General features: G+C 43.8%; 1 protein-coding gene across 6 annotated transcripts in view; it reads left to right on the top strand.

The window, feature by feature from the left end:
- The window catches only part of LNX1 (ligand of numb-protein X 1), a 199,962-nt gene that overhangs the window by 59,954 nt on the left and 117,867 nt on the right, over nt 1-22,141 (top strand). For 2 of the 6 annotated variants that reach the window (XM_073805255.1, XM_019928167.3), the window contains one exon: nt 19,844-20,336. The exons of 2 other annotated variants lie outside the window; for them this stretch is intronic. In XM_073805255.1, the coding sequence (XP_073661356.1) occupies nt 19,945-20,336 (392 nt within the window). In that variant the 5' untranslated portion in view covers nt 19,844-19,944. 2 more of the 6 variants (XM_019928166.3, XM_019928165.3) reach the window with 2 other exon arrangements.

Genomic DNA, 22,141 nt, shown 5'->3' with positions numbered 1-22,141 from the left:
TTCCCGGACCAGAGCACGAACCCGCGTCCCCTGCATCGGCAGGCGGACTCTCAACCACTGCGCCACCAGGGAAGCCCTCCTTTCCTTTTATACACCGTTTCTGGGAGTAAGCTCCACTCATGGTTCCACTTCTGTTCTCAATTTTTATTCATCAAACCACAGGAGCAGAAGGCTGTGTCTCTGAATACAGCAAGCGAAGCCCCATCACCTTGATGGCTTTAGAAAACGCTTTCTGCGCTGTCACTTCCTGCAAATTCTTTCACTCAGAAACCGTGTTCTCCGTCTACCCTCCCTAAGTCTGTGATCTTCTCCCCCTCCCCGGTGGGGCCTGGCGCCCTTCAAAGATGATTGACACACACGGAAGGCAACCGTACGCAGGCCTTCTGATGACTCACCAGGCCGGCGGCTGGGCTGGCCCTCCTGTTGTCGGGCCGGTACCTATTCCGGAAACACCGGCAAGTAGAAGGTTTTGATCCCTTAGTCTTATTTTGTTGTCGTTGTTAATAATAAAGTAGTAGCCACACCTACCACAGTTTCTACTGGATAAAAACGTGAATGGGTTTTTTTGTTTTGTTTTGTTTTTTAAGCTTCAGTTCTCTACAAAGTGCACCTAGTTCCCAGGTGGGGCAGGTAGTCTAGAGCACTCTGGGACGGCTGGGGCGAGAAGCCAGCTCTTTTTTGCAAGTGAAGTATCCAGAGCCCGCCCTGCACCCCAGCCCTTGACTAGAATTTCTCCTCCTTCCCTCCCTGGTTGTTTTACAAGGTATCAAATGACTGGCGACACCCAGTCAATGTGGAGGCCAAGAGAATGGAATTAACACCTTCCTCCTCTCTCCCTCCCCCTCCCCTCCCCTCTCTCCCCCTCCCCTCCCCTCTCTCCCCCTCCCCTCCCCTCCCCTCCCTCCCTCCCTCCCCCTTCCCTTCCCTCCCTACCTCCCTCCCCCTCCCCTCCCCTCCCCTCCCTCCCTCCCCCTCCCCTCCCTCCCTCCCCCTCCCCTCCCCTCCCCTCCCTCCCCCTCCCTCCCCTCCCCTCCCTCCCCCTCCCCTCCCCTCCTCCCTCCCTCCCCTCCCTCCCCTCCCTCCCCTCCCCTCCCCTCCCCTCCCTCCCCTCCCCTCCCTCCCCTCCCTCCCCTCCCCCCTCCCTCCCCTCCCTCCCCTCCCCCTCCCTCCCCTCCCTCCCCTCCCCCTCCCTCTCTCCCTCCCTCCCTCCCCCTCCCCTTCCCTCCCTCCCTCCCTCCCCCTCCCCTCCCTCCCTCCCCCTCCCCTCCCCTCCCCTCCCCCTCCCCTCCCTCCCCTCCCCCTCCCCTCCCCTCCCTCCCCCTCCCGTTCCCTCCCCCTCCCCTCCCCTCCCCTCCCCCTTCCCTCCCCTTCCCCTCCCCTCCTCTCCCCTCCCTCCCCTCCCTCCCTCCCTCCCTCCCTCTCCTCCCCCTCCCACTTATCCTTCTTCCTCCACCCCTCCCCCCAGCCAAAACACCAACCAACCAATCCAAAAACCTCTGAAGAAGGACAGTGTTAGAACTATGGAACCAAAGCGTTTCCAGTATCAAGAGAAAAGGGAGCTGGAGTAGGGGGGAAAAGACGGAATTTCAACTTTTTTTTTTTTTCTTCAAGGGAAAAAAATAGAGTGTATCTCTGGGTAAGCAGGCCATCCTCCCGGGAGGGAGAACCCACGATTTCCCCAGGTAGTACATTCCAGAGAGTAGATAAATTGTCCAGAGATACTGGACGGGGGCCACAGAAATACACGACATTTAAATACAATGATGGAAGCTGTTTACAGTCCTCTGAAAGATGCCTTTCATCTGAAAGACGAAAGGGTTTAACAGTTAGTCGCGATAGCTCAGAGCGGTCGCTGTGACACCAGATGAGTTGTAGTCTTCCAATCTTTTCCTACTTGAAAAGCTGAAGCAACACAATGACTTGCCCAGGGTCACACACACCACACTTGGGACAGAAATAATCCTAACTGCTCCTTCCCGGCTCTAACCAGCTGACAAAGCCACCTTATTACTGTACCATCATTGGAATCTGAATCATTTAAATTGCTCCTAATTGCAGGCCAGCGGTGAACTGTAACCTCTATGTGACTCTGCCAGGTCAGGGAGGTAGGAGTGACGGAAGTTTTACAAACACCTGAATATGGGATGAAATGCTGGGAGGGGGAGAGTGTGAAAGTGTTTGAAAGTCAAGTGTTTGAAAACTTGACTCTGAAACTGCTAACAGTCATCATATTTAGATTTTTTTTAAATGAATTTGAAATGTCACCTCTCATTTATTTTATTGGAACAGAGAAGCACTGGGGATCCAAATGGATGCCATTAAGAAAGGCAATTTGGGGATAAATCTGATATATTCCAAGCAGTCAATCTTCACACACTTCCCTTTTATGCTCATTAAATGACTGTCTGTTTTGTGTTTAAAGATCCTATGTTATCACTTATATGTGGAATCTAAAAGATAAAACAGTCTGTTTCTGTATATACATAACAAAACAGAAACAGACTCATAGAGAACAAACTAGTGGCTACTGGTGGGGAGAGGGAAGTGGGGAGAGGCAAGATAGGGGTAGGGGATTAAGAGGTACAAACTAATACTATGTAAAAAATAAATAAGCAAAAAAGATATATTGTACAGCACAGGGAGGTATAGCCATTATTTTGTAATAACTTTAAATGGAATATAATCTATAAAAATATTGAATCACTACACCTGATTCCATATTCAGGTCGTACACCTGAAACTAATATAATATTGTAAATCAGCTATACTTCAATTTTTAAAAATAAAGTTTTGAAAATAAAAAAGTAAATAAACTTTCTTTTTAACTCTTTTGTAGGCAACTATTGGGGGGGGTGGGAGGAGGGGACTGAGGAAGCAACCAGGCGTATAAATTCAGATCTGTCCACGGAGCTGGACACCTGCTGTGCTCAGGAAAGAAAGTAAATTCCATAGGGCAAATTGCTCTGATTCATTTGTCCACGCAGAGACGCCACCTACCTGCTCGCAGGTATTCAGGTAAATGACAGATGGGCCGGACCTACCTGACTGTTTCAATAGCTAAGGTCCCAGCAGTGTTTTATCTGTTGAGGCTCCCGTGATGTCACGCATTTCCTGGTCTCCACCGACCAGTGCCTTCCTCCTTCCTCAAGGCACCTATATGACCGGTGGAGGCCGGTCCTGCTCAGGTGGCCCAAGGAGCTGCTGGGTTAACCCACAAGGCGAGAGAGCTGCAGGGTTGTTGCTGCTTTGAGAGCCCCAGGCAGCACTCGAAAAGGTGAGCTGAAACCCTCCATTTTTCTCTCCGGGCATTTAGACCACTGGCCCCTGACAGATCTGAAGGAAGAATTTGAATGAAAAATATAAACTGAATGGTTTAGCCCTGAGTGTTTGACCCAGCGGGAGAAGCCCTTTTTGAAAGGAAAAGAGATGCCGTTGACATTTTGGTGACACCGGAACTTTCTCCCAGTCCAGATATTTAATCCTTTTTGTTTCTCTTAATCATTAATCCTGCCTCTGCTTGTCTGGGAAGTTGAACTAATTATTATTTTTTTAAACTCTGAAGTGGAGTGGGGACTTTTTTTGAAACTTAACCCAAAGATGCAGACCTGTTCAGCCCGTGTTGGGAGGGGGCTGAATTCAGAGTTGCCTTATTTTGTCTTACCTTCTGCGTTCACCGGAGGCAATTTGCATCTAAACCTGTGAGATGACCTCAATTTTTTTTCTCCTGAAAGTCTGTTCCGCCAACAGGTAAGCTCTGTTGCCCTTACTCAGCAGCCCTGCGCTCCAGTGTTCTTCCCTCTTTCTTCTCTAAAAAAGTCTACTCTTTTCTTTGTTCTTTGTTCTTTTTAAAACCACTTTGCAGTCTGGATTAGAATTGTTTACATTCAGACCCTGAGCGCCTGCCTGCTGACCTTTGGTTAAAGTAAAGATGATTTCCTCAGTGTTTACAAGAATATAAATTCAGGTCTGATTTGTAATTTTTTGGAACTCTTCCATTTTTTTCTCTCTTTTCTTTCCTTAGCAAATATACCAAGGAGATTGTTCTGCCAGGACCTTTCTTTTTTAAGTAATTTTACCTCTAGGATCCATTTTTGCTTTCCTAATCCTGACCACACAGCCTGTTGCTACTTCTGTTCTTAACAGCCCAATAGCCACACTCTGCACTCAGTTCTGTTGTTAGGGGGAAAGAACCCATCTCCAAACTCAGTTAGCGAGGGAATAATATGTTAGGAATATTCATATTCCTATGACTACTCATATTCCTCCACGCAGAAATTCAAAGTGCATGGCCGTTCTCCAGAAGTATAGATTGAAACAAGCTGAGAACGCTGTTGTCTCAGACAGTTGCTTCTCCCCCGAGACTCAGCTCCGTGCTTGTTGTCAGTTTCTCTTACTCCTCATAGGCTTATATAGCTCTTCAAGTGACCTTCGAGTCTGTCCTTTTCCCCTGAGCCTTGTGCTGGGGTGGTGACGGCTGCTTGTCCCTCACCAGTGTGCTCACTTGATTCCGAGTTTTGTCAGCAGAAGAGAGAAAAAGATCCCTTAGATCCTGAATCTTCCGGATAAAACTGTGTCTTTAAAGTCACAAACCTCTCGACAAGATTGCCTTTCCTCTGTTGGCCACAGTTTGTTAGTTCTTTGCATAGTAGTTCATGTATGGTTAAACCATATAGTGACATCACTATATGTCAGAGCCCCTGGCTATTAAAGGAAAAAAGCTAAGGACACTACACCCACAGCTATAAATTTATTTATTTACTTATTTATTTTTGGCTGTGTTGGGTCTTCGTTGCTGCGTGTGGGCTTTCTCTAGTTGCGGCAAGCGGGGGCTACTCTTCCTTGCAGTGTGTGGGCTTCTCATTGCGGTTTCTTCTCTTGTTGTAGAGCACGGGCTCTAGGCGCACTGGCTTCAGTAGTTGTGGCACGCGGGCTCAGTAGTTGTGGCACACGGGCTTAGTTGCTCCGCGGCATGTGGGATCCTCCCAGGCCAGGGCTCGAACCCGTGTCCCCTGCATGGGCAGGCAGATTCCTAACCACTGCACCACCAGGGAATTCCCTACACCCCCAGATATAAGAAAGGGAAAAAATTACAGAGACTGGAATTCACAGTGATCCAGAATGCAGTTGGTGTCTTGGATAATGTATACATGAGTTTTGTCCAAAGGGACGAAAAGACCCTCAGTGGTTCCCTTCCTGTAGTAACTCCATCCCTTGGTTAAGTGGCAAAAAGCTGGATTGCAAAATGTATAGTCTCTTTCATTCACATCTTCCTTATATTACTTCTCTGAGCCTCAGTTTCTTCATCAGTAAAACAAGAGCTAATAATCCCTACAATATAAAGTGGTCCTGAGAAGTACATGAGGTAACATATAGGGAGCATCTATATACATCCTTCTTTAAGGCATTTATCTGGGTTGCTTGGAAGAGATAGTCTGGCCTTACAGAGATAAAAGGTCTAATGTGATTGCAATTGTTAGGGGCCCTGATAGTTCTTGTTATGGTTATTAATTGTAAGTAATTAACACCAATGTGCACAGTGCAGAGAAAGGAAACAGGCAGGAGGCAGGGAAATGCTTAAACTGTGTAATTAAACAGGCCAGGCCGATTGGTCTCCACCGACCTCCCAGGCAGGGTTTAGGAGCTACTGTCCGCCGCTGTTACTCCTTCCTTCTCCCTCCTCAAGGCTCTCATCCCACAACAGTCCCACAAAATGTTGTCCTTCGCAGACCTTTGGGGGAAATGTCCTGCTGTCATTTGCTGTAATCTGACTTGGCAGGCAGACCTCGCTGCCTTCGGTTGTGCTATCTGCAGGGCAGATTGGTGCTTGGTCTCCTCCAGGCTTGCAGATAAACACCCTTGGCCACAGCCTGGTGAGCTGCAGGGCCAAGTCGCTGGGAGGAGGAGCCTGCCCTGGACTGAAGAAGGGGGACTTGTAGGTCTTTTGGATATGATAATTCCAATGGACTATCGTGTGTCCTTTGATGACCTGGGACATGAGGGCAGGCATGTTCCCAGGACCCTGGGACCTTCTCCAGGTGTCACCCCATCCTGAAAAGATAAGGCACCTATTCACCATTCAAGAGCAAAGTAACGGCTTAGTGGGTTGAGACCAAGGGTTCAAAACCTTGATCCGACTGCTAGCTTGCTTAGGGGAACCTGGAGAAGCACCTCAACCTCCCTTTCCATCAGTTGCCTTGTTTACCTTTTCCCGCAAAAGGGATGCTAACATGGTGTGCTTCACACGCCCCTGGGCCCCATAACAGAAGCTGGATGGGCTGCACACCTAGGTGGGTAGGTCAGGTTGACTGCAGGGGAGTGGGCAATTCCTCCCTAGGAAATATTAGTCTTATTTATTGAATTCTAGGTGGAATGGTGCTACTGCTTTAGAAGAGTGGCCCGGTTTCAGCCACCAGACTCCCTAGGTTCAAAACCCAGCTCCACCGCCTACTAGCCTTGTGACCTGGGATGGGTTATTTAACCTCACTTTACCTCAGCTGTGAAATAGGCTTATTGTGAAGTTTGAAATGAGTTGAAAGGTACAAAGTGCTTAGAATAGTCCCAGGCACAATGTCAGCTATTACTAGTATCATTTTCTTGAAAGGAAGGCACCATGGGTAAAATCAGTCAGATCTGGGTTAAAGAACCAGTGCCGCCATGTAATTACTAAACTAAAGAAGCAATTTAATATCTCTTTGTCTCAGTTTCATCATCTGGAAAACAGAATACTTACCAAACCCGGTGCTGTCACGAGGAATAACTGAAATGGTTTTATATAAAGTGCCTGGTATATAGTAAGCACTTAATAAATGTTAAATCGTATATTATTATAGGAAACAATTATTATATTGGATACAGCTAAACTTCTAAGGTCATGCTACAGTTTGGATATGATAATATTGGAAACAATAGTAACTTGAGAACCAAAGATTCTCTGAGCAAAACAGACTTCCCAAAAGGCCCCCAAAGGCTTAAAAGGAGAACCTGATTAACAAAGATTATCTTGTTTATCTTGGACTTCCAGGGGAGGGGAACTGCCAGTTGAAATGCCTGAACCTTTGCAGAACTGTGGGCAGTAGGATTCTGCGATGTAAACAAACAGTGGGTTTTCCTGGAGCAGTGACTCCTGGCTTCCTGGCTTGCAGTGTCTCCTTTTTAGATTTGAATTCCTCACTTAAAGTGGAGAAATAAGGTCTGCTAGGATTCTGACTACTTAAAAGGCCGTTTTCGTCAGATGCTACCAAGAGGGGACATATGAGAGATGCTCCGAAATGTGTCCTCCTCATTGTCTCAGTATCCGAGGACTCCCTGGGGGGACATAACCATTCTTGATATTTCTGTGCTGGCAACACATAGACTCACTTTTATGTGGGTGGCAAATTTATTGTCCTCTGGCAGGGCCTCCATAGTATCAAGGGCTTTTCAAAACCGTTTGGAAGGAAGACTACATCACTCTTTCTGGGTTAATAGGATTTAACCATCTATTATCTCCAAAGAATAAAGGTTTACATGAAAGCCATACAAATTGCAAAGCGCAAAGACTGCACTGAGCTGAAATCAAAAACAGAAAATGTTGGTTGTCCCCTATAAACTTTTTACATCCATCTTTCCCTCTTATTTTGTTCTAAGGGACATGAGGACACCACAGTGACCTGTTGCTTAGTTACCCACGGATATATTTCAGATCAATATAAGGAAGAACTTTCTAAAAATTCGAGTTGTGCAAAAATCCAGTAGTTTGCCTTTTAGGGCACTGAGTTCCCTGTCACTGAAGGTGATTGTTTTTTGGTATATTTAGTACCTGGTACATGTTTGCTGAATGAATGAGTGCAAAGTAGATTTGTGTTTCTTTAGCAGCATATACCGCTCATCTGTAAAATAAAGACTATAATCACTGATCTCATAGGATCATTCTAAAGATTAACTGAGAAAATGCATGAAAAGTACCCAGCATAGTATCTTGCACTTAGTGAGCTGCTCATTAAATAGTAATAATCATTATGTTTTATTTTATATTATATTCTAAAGGGAGAGGAGAGAAGGGATTCCTGGGATTCAGGTAGAGGGTAGACAAGATGACCTCCAAATTTGAGATTTGCGGTTTCTGCGCTTATCGCTCTATTCCTGTTCTCTTCACCCCTGCCCTTCTGTGTCTGCCTTTCTAGAAGAACTTCTCCCCCCTGTTCCAGGGGGCCATGCTCCTTGACATGGTAGATTGAACCACTGTTAGGTTCTGTCCCATTCAACCAGAGACTTTTTTTTTTTTAGTATCACTAATATGTGACTTGAAATGTGTGGACTTAAATTCCACCATTATTTTCCAATGACTCTTAGTCGTTTCTTCTGTTTGATGCATTCGTCACAAGGACATAAAGGACTTCACCAACAGCAGAGTGGAAACTCTCCAAGAATTTTCTTTAGTAGCCTCTTGGTGCAGAGCATGACAACAGCACACATATGATGGTGAGGACTAAATATGTCCTTGCTATGTGTTGAGATGATTTACATAAGTTGCTCGTGACTCCTTCGGTCAGTCGCATGGCCTGTTTGAATAGTATGCTGAGTGCTTAGGCGTCTGCATACTCATGTTAATACATGAGTCATTTGGTGTTTTCAAACGCCTCATTAATTATTATCATTATGCTTGTATTATGTCTTCCACGGCACACATACAAACTCAGCTATGCTACCTGTACTCTTTTGTCCCCTTTGGGGCCCTAGCAAATTTGGTTTAACAGTCATCTCTGAAGACATCTGTGTTCTAACTTAGCAATGGATTAAAAGAAAATTATTAGGTTTTTATGCCAGGGCAGAACTGCTATCCCTAAGTATGTAGCTATCTAAGTGGCTGCCACTCAGCATATCGTCCCTAAACCCTAAACCGTGTAGACAAGAGTTGGAGAGGATCCTGCGGAATACGTACCCCATTCCTGGGGAATACCCCTGGAAATACAGAGACCCTGTATTCATTTCATATCGCTGCTGTAACGAATTAAACTTGGCCTCTTAAAACAGCACAGATTTATTTTCTCACAGTTCTGGAGGCCAGAAGTTTGAAATCAAGGTGTTGGCAGAGCCTTGCTTCCTCTGGAAGCTCCAGGAAAGAATCCTTCTTTGCCTCTTCCAGCTTCTGGTGCCTCCAGGTGTTCCGGGCTTGTGGCTGCATCCCTTCAGTCTCTATCTCTGTCTTCACATCACTCTCTCCTCTGTATCTGTGTCTTTTCTTCTGTCTCCTAAAAAGATACTTGTCACTGGATTTAGGATAAATCAGATAATCCAGGATGATCTCATTTCAAGATCTTTAACTTAGTTACATCATCAAAGACTTTTTTGAATAAAGTCACATTCACAAGTTCTGGGGGTTAGGATATGGGTATATCTTTTGGGGGGACATTCCTTCACATAGGTCCCTCCCACTACTTATAGAGAAATTCCTTCTCCACTTAGAGGCTGAAATATTGTGCAGAATCCAGCAAGGAGAGTTAGAATTGGCAGCCTTCACCACTACCATTATTTAATTCCTATGTTCAAAGTACAATAGTTAAGTGTTTTATATTCTAAAGACCTACTGAATTTTTTTAGTCAGTAGTGTAATTTATCTACAAAAGCAAATCAGTAAAGGTCATTTGAGGTTGCTTTGATAGACAAGTAATATCCTGGTTGAGGAAGTGATTATTCCACTGAACCCTGAGCCCAAACCACAAGTTTTCACTTCTAGGAGCCATGTTTTCAAAGGGACCTTAACAAACTAGAGGGCATCCTGAGTGGACACTTGACCACTACCTGGACTACCCAGGAAGACAACTGGAAGAACCAGAGACAAAAAGACAAGAGAGAAACCACAATGCTGTCTTTAATTTGGGGGGCTGTCATGCTTAGAGGGAATGAATGTGATCTATGTTACACTGAAAGGCGTAGCAAGAGCCAAAGGTCATACTAACGAGAGGGAAGCATTCAGCTGTTGGCAAACCAATGAGCTCCCCATCACTGGAGGTGTTTCAAACAGAAGCTGATAGGTCCTCCGTCTGGGATGTTGTAAAGAGGCTTCTTGCACTTGGTGAGAATCTAAGGTCATTATCCAACTCAAAATCCTGTGACTTCTAAATAATTTTAAAATCTCAAATACAGATCATCAGGTGGGAACATCAGACGTCAGCGAGTGGATTCCTCTTCCTTGATTGAGGAATTTGCTCAGGTTCTTCCTTCCATCTGGATTTCTTCCCACTTGCCCAAATCCCATTTATCTTTCATGATCCTCCCTGAGGACCATCTGTTCCATGAATTTTCCTTGACTCTTCTGGGCCAGGCTACGCTGCTCTCTTGCTCCTTTCCCTCCACGCTTGCGTCCCTGGCTTCAATTTTGGAGGACCATACTCCTTGTGGATTCTCTTGCAGTGTTTTAACTTTTTTTTTTTTCTATATGTAAGCTCCATTTTCATAATAGACTTAAACTCATTGAGGATGAAGTTGAATTGCTATGGGAACTCCCACAGAAATGCAGACACATGTCAGGCAGGTAATAGATGATACGTGAACACCTGTAGAATTGAAACAGTAGAAAAATGTTGAGAATTCAAATACCTTCCTCCACCTTGTCCTTCCTTCCTTAAAGCTTGGTTATCTGTTTAAAAAAACCATAAGCGTTTCCCGAGTATGTGTTTCAGCCTTGAGTGGAAGAAAGCCAGCCTGCTTCTTTACCATGCTTCTCCTCTGACATCAGTACTGCCCAGGACCCTATGGCAACTAGCTGCATGAACAGAGCCCTTGGTCAATGCAAAGTACCCTACTTTCACTTTTGTTATTGGCGGGGGGTCTGCTCCATTTCACCGTGTTGGTAGACCAGGAACTGGAAGGATATCTCTTCTGGGCCAGAGTTCTTACAAACAAACCCAAGTTTGGTGCCATGACACCCCGGGGGAAAGACAGTAAAATCTGTCAAGAGAGGCAAAGCTCCTCGGGCTTGGGAAAGTCCATCACTAACTTCTAAACCTTGCATCTAATTGGCTTGCCACCCGGGACTGTTCTCACTTAACACTTCCCTTGTTTTCCCCACTTTCTGAACATCTATGTTCTCAGTTATTGACTCCAGATATATTACATTGTCTCCTTTTAGTTCAGTTCTTTCATTTCCTGACCATATTTCAACTTCTTTAAAGACCATTTATATATTTTTTTTCTGTCTTTTCTAGTGTTGGCAACACTATGCAGACTAGTGTCATTCACAGCCTGCGTTAATGAATTGCTTACTCTCTCCGAGAACACTGATTTAGATATTAAGTAGGAGCAGAGCTCACCTTGACCTTTGCAGCAGCTCATATGCACCTGCCCTCCCTCTGTTCCCTCTGTCTGTCCTCTGCAATGCATATGGCACCCCTGCCTTCCCAGCCTCCACTTCCAACCTAGGCTCTTGGTTCAAAGACAGTTTTTATCCCATGTGTGACTAGTTTTATTCAGGTCACTAAAGCACTAATTTCTCCCTATTACATAGGTGTCTATAAGCTAAGGAATAGCCCACAGAGCATTTCTTCATCCTCTTATACACCTTAGTTCACAGTTGGTTTTTTTGTTGTTGTTGTGGTACGCGGGCCTCTCACTGTTGTGGCCTCTCCCGCTGCGGAGCACAGGCTCCGGACGCGCAGGCTCAGAGGCCATGGCTCACGGGCCCAGCCACTCCGCGGCACGTGGGATCTTCCCGGACCGGGGCACGAACCCGCGTCCCCTGCATCGGCAGGCGGACTCTCAACCACTGCGCCACCAGTTGGTATTTATAAAAAAACTGATGGCACTTTGATATCTCCCAGTCTCACAAAATTTATCTATAATTTAAAATGTAACTGTAAATTTACTTTGTTTAATAGAGGAAGATAGCGTTTGCCCTAACTTTGGCAATTACTTTCCCCCAATAATCTAATTTAAGAGTTGAAGCCAGAGCTATGGCAGTGGTTAGACAAACATGCCTGCTAGATAATCATTTTAGAAAGAGAGACGAGGCCACTGGTGTGAAGAATTTATTGGCACTAGTCCACCCTATTCCTCTGTGGGTGTATTTCTGGTCTTCATGGTCCCAGATGGTGTTTCTGACTGTGACTGTGATCTCTGAACGGAGGTGTGCCTTTAGTGACCAGTTTCAAACCAACTCTGCAGCCTTTCTGCCCTGCGCAGCTTCATCCAGATTTTAAAGTACCATCAACAACAGGAAAACCTTAAGCTCAGTTTTGTTTGAATGGCTAATTCATCTTGGATTTAAAAAAAAAAATTTAATTGAAGGATAGTTGATTTACAATATCGTGTTGGTTTCAGGTGTACAGCACAGCGATTCAGTAATATAGATATTCTTCTTCAGATTCTCTTCCCTTATAGGTTATTAGAAAATATTAAATATAGTTCCCTGTGCTATACAGTAGATCCTTGTTGGTTATTTATTTTATATATAGTAGTGTGTATATGTTAATCCCAACCTCCTAGTTTATCCCTCCCCCCCCAACCCCACAAGCATAGTTTCTTGAAGGGAAAGACTAAGGGATTCTAAGTCTTTACGTGTTTGAGACACACTGTAAAACATGAAGGTTGGTTGAAGGGATTCAAAGATTTGGAACATTAAATAAGTCAGCAAAAATTATGAAGCACACTGACTACAGTAGGGCAGAGTCTCATGCCGTTTGTATAGCCACAGAGTGTCCTTGCTCTAGAGGACGGTTTCTATCACTTGACTGGGCTCTCTTATACACTCACAGAACAAAGCTCTTTCAGGATCCAATAGTTTTGTGATCATTTTGGGGACCTGGCTGTAGGTTACACTTTCTTCCTCTCATTTGAAGCCAGTTCTTCCTCTTGCCTCGTGAGCCCTTCAGCAAACGGCTCACCTGGTGCCTCTATCAAGTATAACAATCAGAGCAGTCAATTTAGACCTTGGTTAAAATTTAGTGGCACACCTGTGACAAGGTTGTAATTCTCCACTTTTGCCGTTGCACCTGGCTGGGAACCAGGGCAGGTGCAAGGAAAAGATTGAGGCCCACAGGAGGTGTGGGAAGCTGATCTGGGTCCTAACCACAGCCTCAACACCCTACTCTCTCTACCTGAGTCTCTAAAAATAACAGTGACAGGGCCATGAGTAGGTGGGGCAAATGAGGCGCTCACCTTAGGGTGCAGATTTTAAGGGGGCACCAAAAAAAACTTAGTAATCCCTATAGATAATATTTTAATGTATTATTTTTAAAAACCAAAATTAATGCAAAAAATCCATGGTGATCAGAATTTAAATAAAGACAAGGATTGGTAGCTCAAGTTAGCTAAAGGTTATTTAAGATTATCACTTTGTCAGACATGGCAATTTCGGGCTTCCCTGGTGGCGCAGTGGTTGAGAGTCCGCCTGCCGATGCAGGGGACACGGGTTCGTGCCCTGGTTCGGGAAGATCCCACATGCCGCAGAGCGGCTGGGCCCGTGAGCCATGGCCGCTGAGCCTGCGCGTCCGGAGCCTGTGCTCTGCAACGGGAGAGGCCATGGCAGTGAGAGACCCGCGTAAAAAAAAAAAAAAAAAGGCAATTTCCTCAACTGAAAATCAGACAGGCAAAGAGGTAGATTTTGAAAATAGTATTGATGGGTTTGCTTCCTTTAAAGCCAGGAAAATGAAACTATGGCGAAAAAATTTTGGTTTTAGTATAAGTAAAATATTTAAACTTAAAATAACGTTGTACATTTAATATACATATTTTTCATGTTTCCCACATTTTTTCAACTGTCTTAATGATCTGGGGAAAAATTAACCATTAAAAAATACACAAAAACATGTATATCAGTACTCACATTTCCTTTTGCCTTAGGCTGCAACACGGACCACATAGTGCTGATGGGATAAAAGTATCTGTTATCTAGGAATGTCTTCAGCGGATTTTTTCTGACACTGTTTGTCATAGGCTAAGTAGGAATTTTCCAGAAGCAAGGCTTTCTGACAGATAAGGGGAGAACGCTAATGGTCCAAGGTGCCTGACTAAGAAGGCTCCTCACACACTTTCCTTCTCAAAGAGTATCTGGAGCTTCAGGATTTCTAGTTTATCCCATGGCCCACCCCACCGTCAGCTGCCCTTGGCCTGCCACTATTTTAATTTTTTCATTTATTAGTGAATTTCAGTGAAAGCTCGTCAATGTTTATGCTCTGCATAGGAAAAATTATCTCGGATTTACCATTTCTTGCAATGATTTCCATTTCTTTTGTGTTACATATGTCAGGATATTTTAGGACAACAAGAGTTGTCAAAATAAAGGAATGCTTACAGACAAATGGGAGAGCTCCAAATTCCCCAAATACCATCCGTTCTTCAGATCAGATTATGCGCTGAGAATTCTAATACTGGAACTGTTTAGCCATTAAGGACTTTATGCTGTTTATATCAATCTAACTAATGCCACTAAATATCTTTGCATTTTCTAAACTGTTCCTAGCCCTTGCTTTTGCTTTTAAAAGTATTTACTTCTCTACTTGATTACCCTTCATTTTTTTTTCCCTCTGTGGCCAAGAATTGCTAATAGATTCCTTCAGGCCTCAGGGCAGTGTCCTGTGCTCAGCCCCAATGGGACGGCAGCAACAGCCGGGGCGTGTATTGCCACCAAGAAAACAGATGCAGTCTTTGGCTGTGGGAGCAGTTGGTTAATTCCCGCTTCATTCTGTCCCGGTTGCTCTCCGTACATTGTAGGGAGGACACTGTTAAGTTGGGAGCTTGCAGAAGGGTGTGGTCAGCCTCTTGGAGTCTGAAGGAATCCTGAAGGAATGTCAGATGCACCTAAGGCTACTGAACCTAGGGGAGGGCTTGGGGGCTGTCTTCCTATAATTGAGGGATTTAAGGAATTAGACATATTCTAAATGGCACCCATGAGGGGGTGGGTGAGTTCCAGGGAGGCAAATTTTTGGTCAATATATGGACTTTCCCTCCCTAGGAGATTAGAGGTATCCAAAGGAAGAATGATCTATTTTATAAAGTAATAAAGGCCTATTTCATCTAAGGACCATCTCTCGAGGCTCCCTTTCAACCCAAAAAGTTTCTGGCTACCATGATTCGTGTTTGTCAAGGGTAAAGTACCAACGCGAGACACGCTGCCATTTGACTACAAGGATACATTCTTTTTAATAGTATGAGGTCCCGTTACTATTGTTTGAATAGCGCATGTGACTCACGCAACTATTCAAGAGATGCTTTAGAGTCATGTCTTGACCTTTCAGTAGAAGGAAAATGTGAAATTGTCAGTGCAGCATGCCAGATGACGTGTTTATAGCACCTTTCCAAAGTGGAGTACATGGATTATTCTGACTACATCAGATAACCATTTTCTATAAAGGCAGTGTACATTTAAAGGAAACTTAGTGGGACAGTAGCCACCAGGGACCCCATTGTTCTGATAGGTTATCTCATACAAATTTTTTTCTACTTCCAAATAGGCTATATCCCAAAGGCTGTTCTTTTGTGTGTGTGCTTTTTTATCATCCAGTTTTATTGAGAGATAATTGACATACAGTTCTGTATAAAGTATACAGCATTATAATTTGACATACATACGTCATGAAATGATTACCACAGTAAGTTTAGTGAACATTCATCATCTCATATAGATATAAAATAAAGGAAAAAATTGTTTTCCTTGTGATGAGAATTCTTAGGATTTACTCCCTTTCATATATAACGTATGGCAGTGTCGACTTTATTAATCACGTTGTACATTACATCCCTAGTGCTTATTTATCCTATAACTGGAAATTGGTATCTTTTGACCACCTTGACCCACCCCCCTTCCCCCGACTCTGGTAACCATAAATCTGATCTCTTTTTCTCTGAGTTTGTTCGTTTGTTGAAGTATGATTGACCTACAGCACCATGTTAGTTCCTGGTACACTGCATAGTGACTTGAGATTTCTAGACATTACAAGATGTTCACCACGATAATCTAGTTATGATATGTCACCATATGAAGATCCTACACGTTATTATTGACTATATTATTTCACCCCCTGACGCCTTCATTTTGTAGCTGGAAGTTTATACCTCTTCATCTCCCTCCTGAAGCCTGTTCTTAAGGATATTAAGTCTTCAGTCTATTGAATTTTCCAGCACAGGCGACAGTGCACCTATGACCTCTAACGACCCTCCTGGCCGAGGACGGTGCTGAGTCACGTTTGCTATGAAATGTATCTTTGTTGACAAGCCGCAAACGTTTAGAATTTGAAAGTTAGGTAGGAAAAGTTCTGGACAGATTTCAGGCAAGATAAACCAGTGGGAAAGGAAGCAGGGATTAAGGACAAACAGAAATGGAGATTTTGTTATTTTCCCTGGTACTTCCTGGCGTGACATTGGTGGACTACACATCTCTGTAAAAGTCCCCTCGGGTGTCTCTTCCACCCCCACATAAGAGGAGAAGGAGGAAAAAATGGTTCCTGAGTCACAAGAGCATTGTATCAAGGCAGAATAAGAGTTCCACCCCAAACCACACACCCAAGGAGGCAATCTACTTCCTGCTCTTTTTCACTCCAAACTGCAAGAAAGCCACCCTGCAGCTCCCGTGCCTTACCCCAGCCAGGATCAGGGTGCCGACAGCTGACACATTGACTGATGCGGATGGATAGGCCCTCTCGCTCACGTTTAGGGGAGAAAAGAGTTTACCTTTTAAGCCTTAATGATTTTTGATAATTTCCTCTCAGTTCATCAGCAAGGCACATATATGTCTCAAAACATGATACATCATCCACGCTTATAAGATGTAAACTGGAAATAAGAAACGTCAGGTAAATTATACGAATCATATTTTTTTAAAGTCTACCTAGTTCTTTCTTTAGAGCCCAAACTGTTGGTCAGCCAGTGCTCTTTTAATCTGTGTCTATTCATATAGGCTTTATTTAGTCTAAAGCGAAGTTGAAAAATATATACAGCAGTGTTTACATTAATATTATGTGAAGAATCTGGTTTTCTCATAGGGCCGATTGCTAGGGACTTCAAATTGGTCTCAGATAAAAAAGAAAGCAAACAAAAACAAATGAGCGTTGGAGCTAAAACCTGCCGTTTTTGCTCGCCCCAATTCACTCATCCTGTGTCAGGCATTTTAACACTCAGTAAAGTCAAAGAATCTTTTTATTCAGAGATGTTGGGAAAACCCATCTGCGATGTGGCCTAAAGAGATTTTTCACCTTCTAATTTCCTGGGGCTCTTTTATTTAGTGAGTTACATTTTGGGATTCTCACTGGTCATAATCAAAAAAAGATGCTGGGAGAAAAGTGGCAAAATGGTGAAGAGCAGTAAGGAGTCAGGAGCCCTTGCTGGTTTGTTTCTTTTTTTGTGCAACTGACAAGTTACTTACCTACTGCACCTCAGTTTCCTCATCTGTTAAATTAAAAACAAAACAAAATCCCTGGGGATTTGTAAGGATTAAATAACATAATATATATAAGGCCCCAGCATAGTGCTTGGCACATGGTACCTGGCATACTCAAAAAGCTGTTATAAAGAAAAAAAAAAGATTTTCCCAAAAGCCAACCACCCCAAAATAAAACACCTCCACTTTATTAGAACAGATACATAGAACGCTATTTCTGAAAGGGATTTCATAGTATCTAGTCTGATGGTTTGCCTTTTTTTTTTTTTTAACTTAAGCCACGGTGCTTTGAACCAAATATTATGAGGAATCTAACGTGTGAAATGAAAGTGGGGCTGGGTCTGGGTGGAGTGGAAAAGTGGACACAGCCCACCATCCCCCTTCCCTTCCCTGGAAGACCCGGAGGCAACTGACACCCCTTCCAGAGCAGAGTGAAAACCAAAACTCTGGTCCAACTCCACCTTTTCACCAACAAGGGAATGGCCTAGAAACGTGACGTTGTTTTTCCAGCTGTCCAACCAGAGCTATCACCTGCATTCCTAGCAGTCTCCAGTACTGCACAACAAGAAAGAACACGTGGGAGTATGTGACCCAACTCTTCCAGGTCTAAATATCTAGAGCTTTAGTTCAAAATATGTGAACATCTTTTCCTATAGCAGATGATAACGTTTGGGTGGCCATTTCCATTTTCATGTTTATTTTTCAACCGTTTTTCATGCCACTTAAAGCATTTCCTGTGTGGTTCCAGTACCTTCTATCAGCCTTGACGACAAAGAGCAGCTGTGTAGGTTTCCATGAAATTTGACTAGAAACAACTTCACCCCCTCCTGCACCCTCTACCTTAGCTGCCTGTGGTCTCTTTTGATGCTAAATAAAATGCTATGATTTCTAAATGTTTCACATTCAGGGTACTTTACTTCTACCTCTTGACCAGAGCGTTCTTCAAGCCATATTACTGCAGTACAGAAATGTAAACACGAAGCTGACTCAGTGAAAGGTTGAAGTCAATGTATTTTCTTTTTGAGATAAGGCTATGTTTGTACAAACAACCTCGGACTTTATTTGAAAAGAAAAAAAAAAAAACTGCAAGGCAGTTAATGACTGCTGTGCTGTTTCCAAACGTGGCTAGTTTCCTGTTAGGTTATTCATGTGTCCTTATGTTCCTGTGGAAAGCTTAAAGTTATTTTATTTACTTTCAGAAAAGAAGAAAGTTGAGTTGGGGGCTGGGGTATTGCAGGATTCTTTGTTGTCATGAGCGTTGACCTCTGTTTGCACTGCTTACCCAGGCTTCTCATTACTGTGTTCATGTCCACCTCCTCCGGACTGGGGACTCCATGAGAGCAGGCATGTCCTTTAAAGCTCTCTTGAAAGTCTCCCCCATAGGCAACTCATTACCTAGCTCAAGGTTGGCGCTCAAAAAATGTTTTTTGAAAACAGAGATGTTTATGATTATCATTGTTATTCATCTCACATTACTGCAGCTCATTAATAAAAATGACTGAAGGCCAAAAAATATGTTTATTGACTGATCAGGAGACTTCCTAGATGTTAATCAGGCATGTTGAAAACTCCATTTTAAACTCTGATACTAAAGGAAAATACATAGTGTGATAGTATTCTGCTAGTTTGAAAAAATATATATATAATTGAATGAAAGACAACTATGAGAACAAAGCAAAAAGACCCCTTAGAGGAACTATAGCTTTCAGTTTCCAGGCCAACTGAGCTAGACTGGAGACAGGAGGACTTCAGTAACAAATACATGTAAGAATAGTTCATATTTATTGGACACTTACTATATTCCAGGCATAATTCTAAGACCTTTATGCCTCATATCTCATTTAATCCTCACAACAACCCTCTGAGGTAGTCTGTCCCCACTTTACAGACATGGAAACAGAGGCTTAAATTATTGGCGCACAGTGGTGGTGGGATTGGCCCAGGCAGTATGGCTCCAGGACCCACTTTACCACTACATGACTGAGTAAATGAAACGCATACAGAAGAAAGCAATGCTTTCGTCATCGTAAAAATACGACTGCCCAAAGAGCTCTCATTTCTTCTCAGATGATTTAGCTGAAGACTCTGAGGTCCTATATTTTCTGAGTTTCGGAGAACGGTAAGGAAGACAGATACGAGAAAGCCATCAGCGTTAACTGGTTTTCTTCTTGTCCTGCTCTGACAGAGAGTTTTATAAATCACTGGGCTATTTTGTTAACAAATTACATTTCATAGGGTGTATTTCTGGGCATTTCCCAGATCTTACCCCAATAATTTTCACGACACCAACATGAGGACATTAAAGGGAAATATTATTCCTGCTGGGATAGGTGGTTAAGCTGAGGCATAAGGAGGCAAGGCTGCTGGCCGCAGGTCATGTCAGTCACCTGAGTGGGCACTCAGCCCTGGCCTTCTGAGTCACGGCCCAGCTCTGTCCCCTGGCAGCACTGCCTCCCATCTATAACCAAGATAAGCAGTCTTGTTCTCTTTTAGGTTTGTGGATGGCTCCTAGAAGATCTTGATTCTCTCCGGAGGATACATCGTTTTCCTGGGTCGGTTTCCTGTCACACTGCCCTGCCCCCTCCCAGTCAACCATGAACCAGCTGGACCCTGCTGAGGACCCAGATGCCATCCCTGCCCCCCGCTGTGTGGTGTGCGGCCAAGCCCACACCCCTGAGGAAAACCACTTCTACACCTACACGGAAGAAGTGGACGATGACCTCATTTGCCACATCTGCCTGCAAGCTCTGCTGGACCCTCTGGACACTCCCTGCGGACACACCTACTGCACACCCTGCCTCACCAACTTCCTGGTGGAAAAGGACTTCTGCCCTGTGGATCGCAAGCCTGTGATCCTGCAGCACTGCAAGAAATCGAGCATCCTGGTCAACAAGCTCCTCAACAAGCTGCTGGTGACCTGCCCGTTCACAGAGCACTGCGCGCAGGTCCTGCAGCGCTGCGATCTTGACCGTCACTTTCAAATGAGGTAGGGAGGGGCTTGTCCTCGGCCAATCCAGTGAAGTCCCGCCCTCAGGGCGGCCGCTGGAAGGGTGGGGTGTTCCAGGGCCCGGCTGCTTCCCGAGATGCTTGTTTCTCTGCCTTCTGCTTTGCAACCAATGCAAGGAGTCATTCAAAATAAGAAAGGTCTTAGGTATTAATGGCTGTGGTTCAGGGTGAGGAAACAGTATGCGGTAGAGTTGTGGGGTGTGAGTTGCGCGTGTGTGTTTATAGGACTGGGTTTTTTTGTTAAAATATACATCACATAAAATTTACCATTTTCAGTATACAGTTCAGTGGCATTAAGTATATTCATATAGTTGTGCATCCACCACTACCATCCATCCATCTCCAGAACTTTTTTCATCCTCTAGAACGAAAACTTCATACCCATTAAAACAAACAAACAAACACAAAAAAACTCCCCTTCCCTCCTCTCCAGCCACTAGCGATCGCCATTCTACAATAGTTTCTGTCTCCATGAATTTGACTGCTCTAGGAACCTCATATAAGAAGCATCATTCAACGCCTGTACTTTTGTGATTGGCTTAGTTCATTTGTGTCCATTTGAAATGTGAAAGATACTGGAAAATCTGATGGGCAGCTTTCTCTGAGGCTCCTGATCCCCAAAAAGATTTCCTGGAGGGCATTGCTTACCTTTTTTGTTGTTGTTAAATTTATTTATATTATTTATTTATTTATTTATTTATTGGCTGTGCTGGGTCTTCATTGCTGCGTGTGGGCTTTCTCTAGTTGTGGTGAGCAGGGGCTACTCTTTTTTTAAAATTTTCTTTTATTTATTTTTTTATACAGCAGGTTCTTATTAGTCATCCATTTTATACACATCAGGGTATACATGTCAATCCCAATCTCCCAATTCATCTCACCACCACCACCACCACCCCTGCTGCTTTCCCCCCCTTGGTTTCCATACATTTGTTCTCTACATCTGTGTCTCAATTTCTGCCCTGCATACGGGTTCATCTGTACCATTTTCCTAGATTCCACATATATGCATTAATATGCGATATTTGTTTTTCTCTTTCTGGCTTACTTCACTCTGTATGACAGTCTCTAGATTCATCCACGTCTCTGCAAATGACCCAATTTCGTTCCTTTTTGTGGCTGAGTAATATTCCATTGTATATATGTACCACCTCTTCTTTATCCATTCATCTGTCGATGGGCATTTAGATTGCTTCCATGACCTGGCTATTGTAAATAGTGCTGCAATGAACACTGGGGTGCATGTGTTTTTTTGAATTATGGTTTTCTCAGGGTATATGCCCAGTAGTGGGATTGCTGGGTCATATGGTAATTCTATTTTTAGTTTTTTAAGGAACCTCCATACTGTTCTCCATAGCGGCTGTATCAATTTACATTCCCACCAACAGTGCAAGAGGGTTCCCTTTTCTCCACACCCTCTCTAGTTTGTAGATTTTTGTAGATTTTTGTTTGTTTGTAGATTTTTCTGATGATGCCCATCCTAAGTGGTGTGAGGTGATACCTCATGTAGTTTTGATTTGCATTTCCTTAATAATTAGTGATGTTGAACAGCTTTTCATGTGCCTCTTGGCCTTCTGTATGTCTTCTTTGGAGAAATGTCTATTTAGGTCTTCTGCCCATTTTTGGATTGGGTGGTTTGTTTTTTTAATATTGAGCTGCATGAGCTGTTTATATATTTTGGAGATTAATCCTATGTCCATTGATTCATTTGCAAATATTTTCTCCCATTCTGAGGGTTGTCTTTTGGTCTTGTTTATGGTTTCCTTTGCTGTGCAAAAGCTTTGAAGT

The sequence above is a fragment of the Tursiops truncatus genome, chromosome 5 (genome assembly GCF_011762595.2).
Source record: "Tursiops truncatus isolate mTurTru1 chromosome 5, mTurTru1.mat.Y, whole genome shotgun sequence".
Lineage (NCBI taxonomy): Eukaryota > Metazoa > Chordata > Mammalia > Artiodactyla > Delphinidae > Tursiops > Tursiops truncatus.
This window is presented reverse-complemented; position numbering and strand designations above follow the sequence as displayed.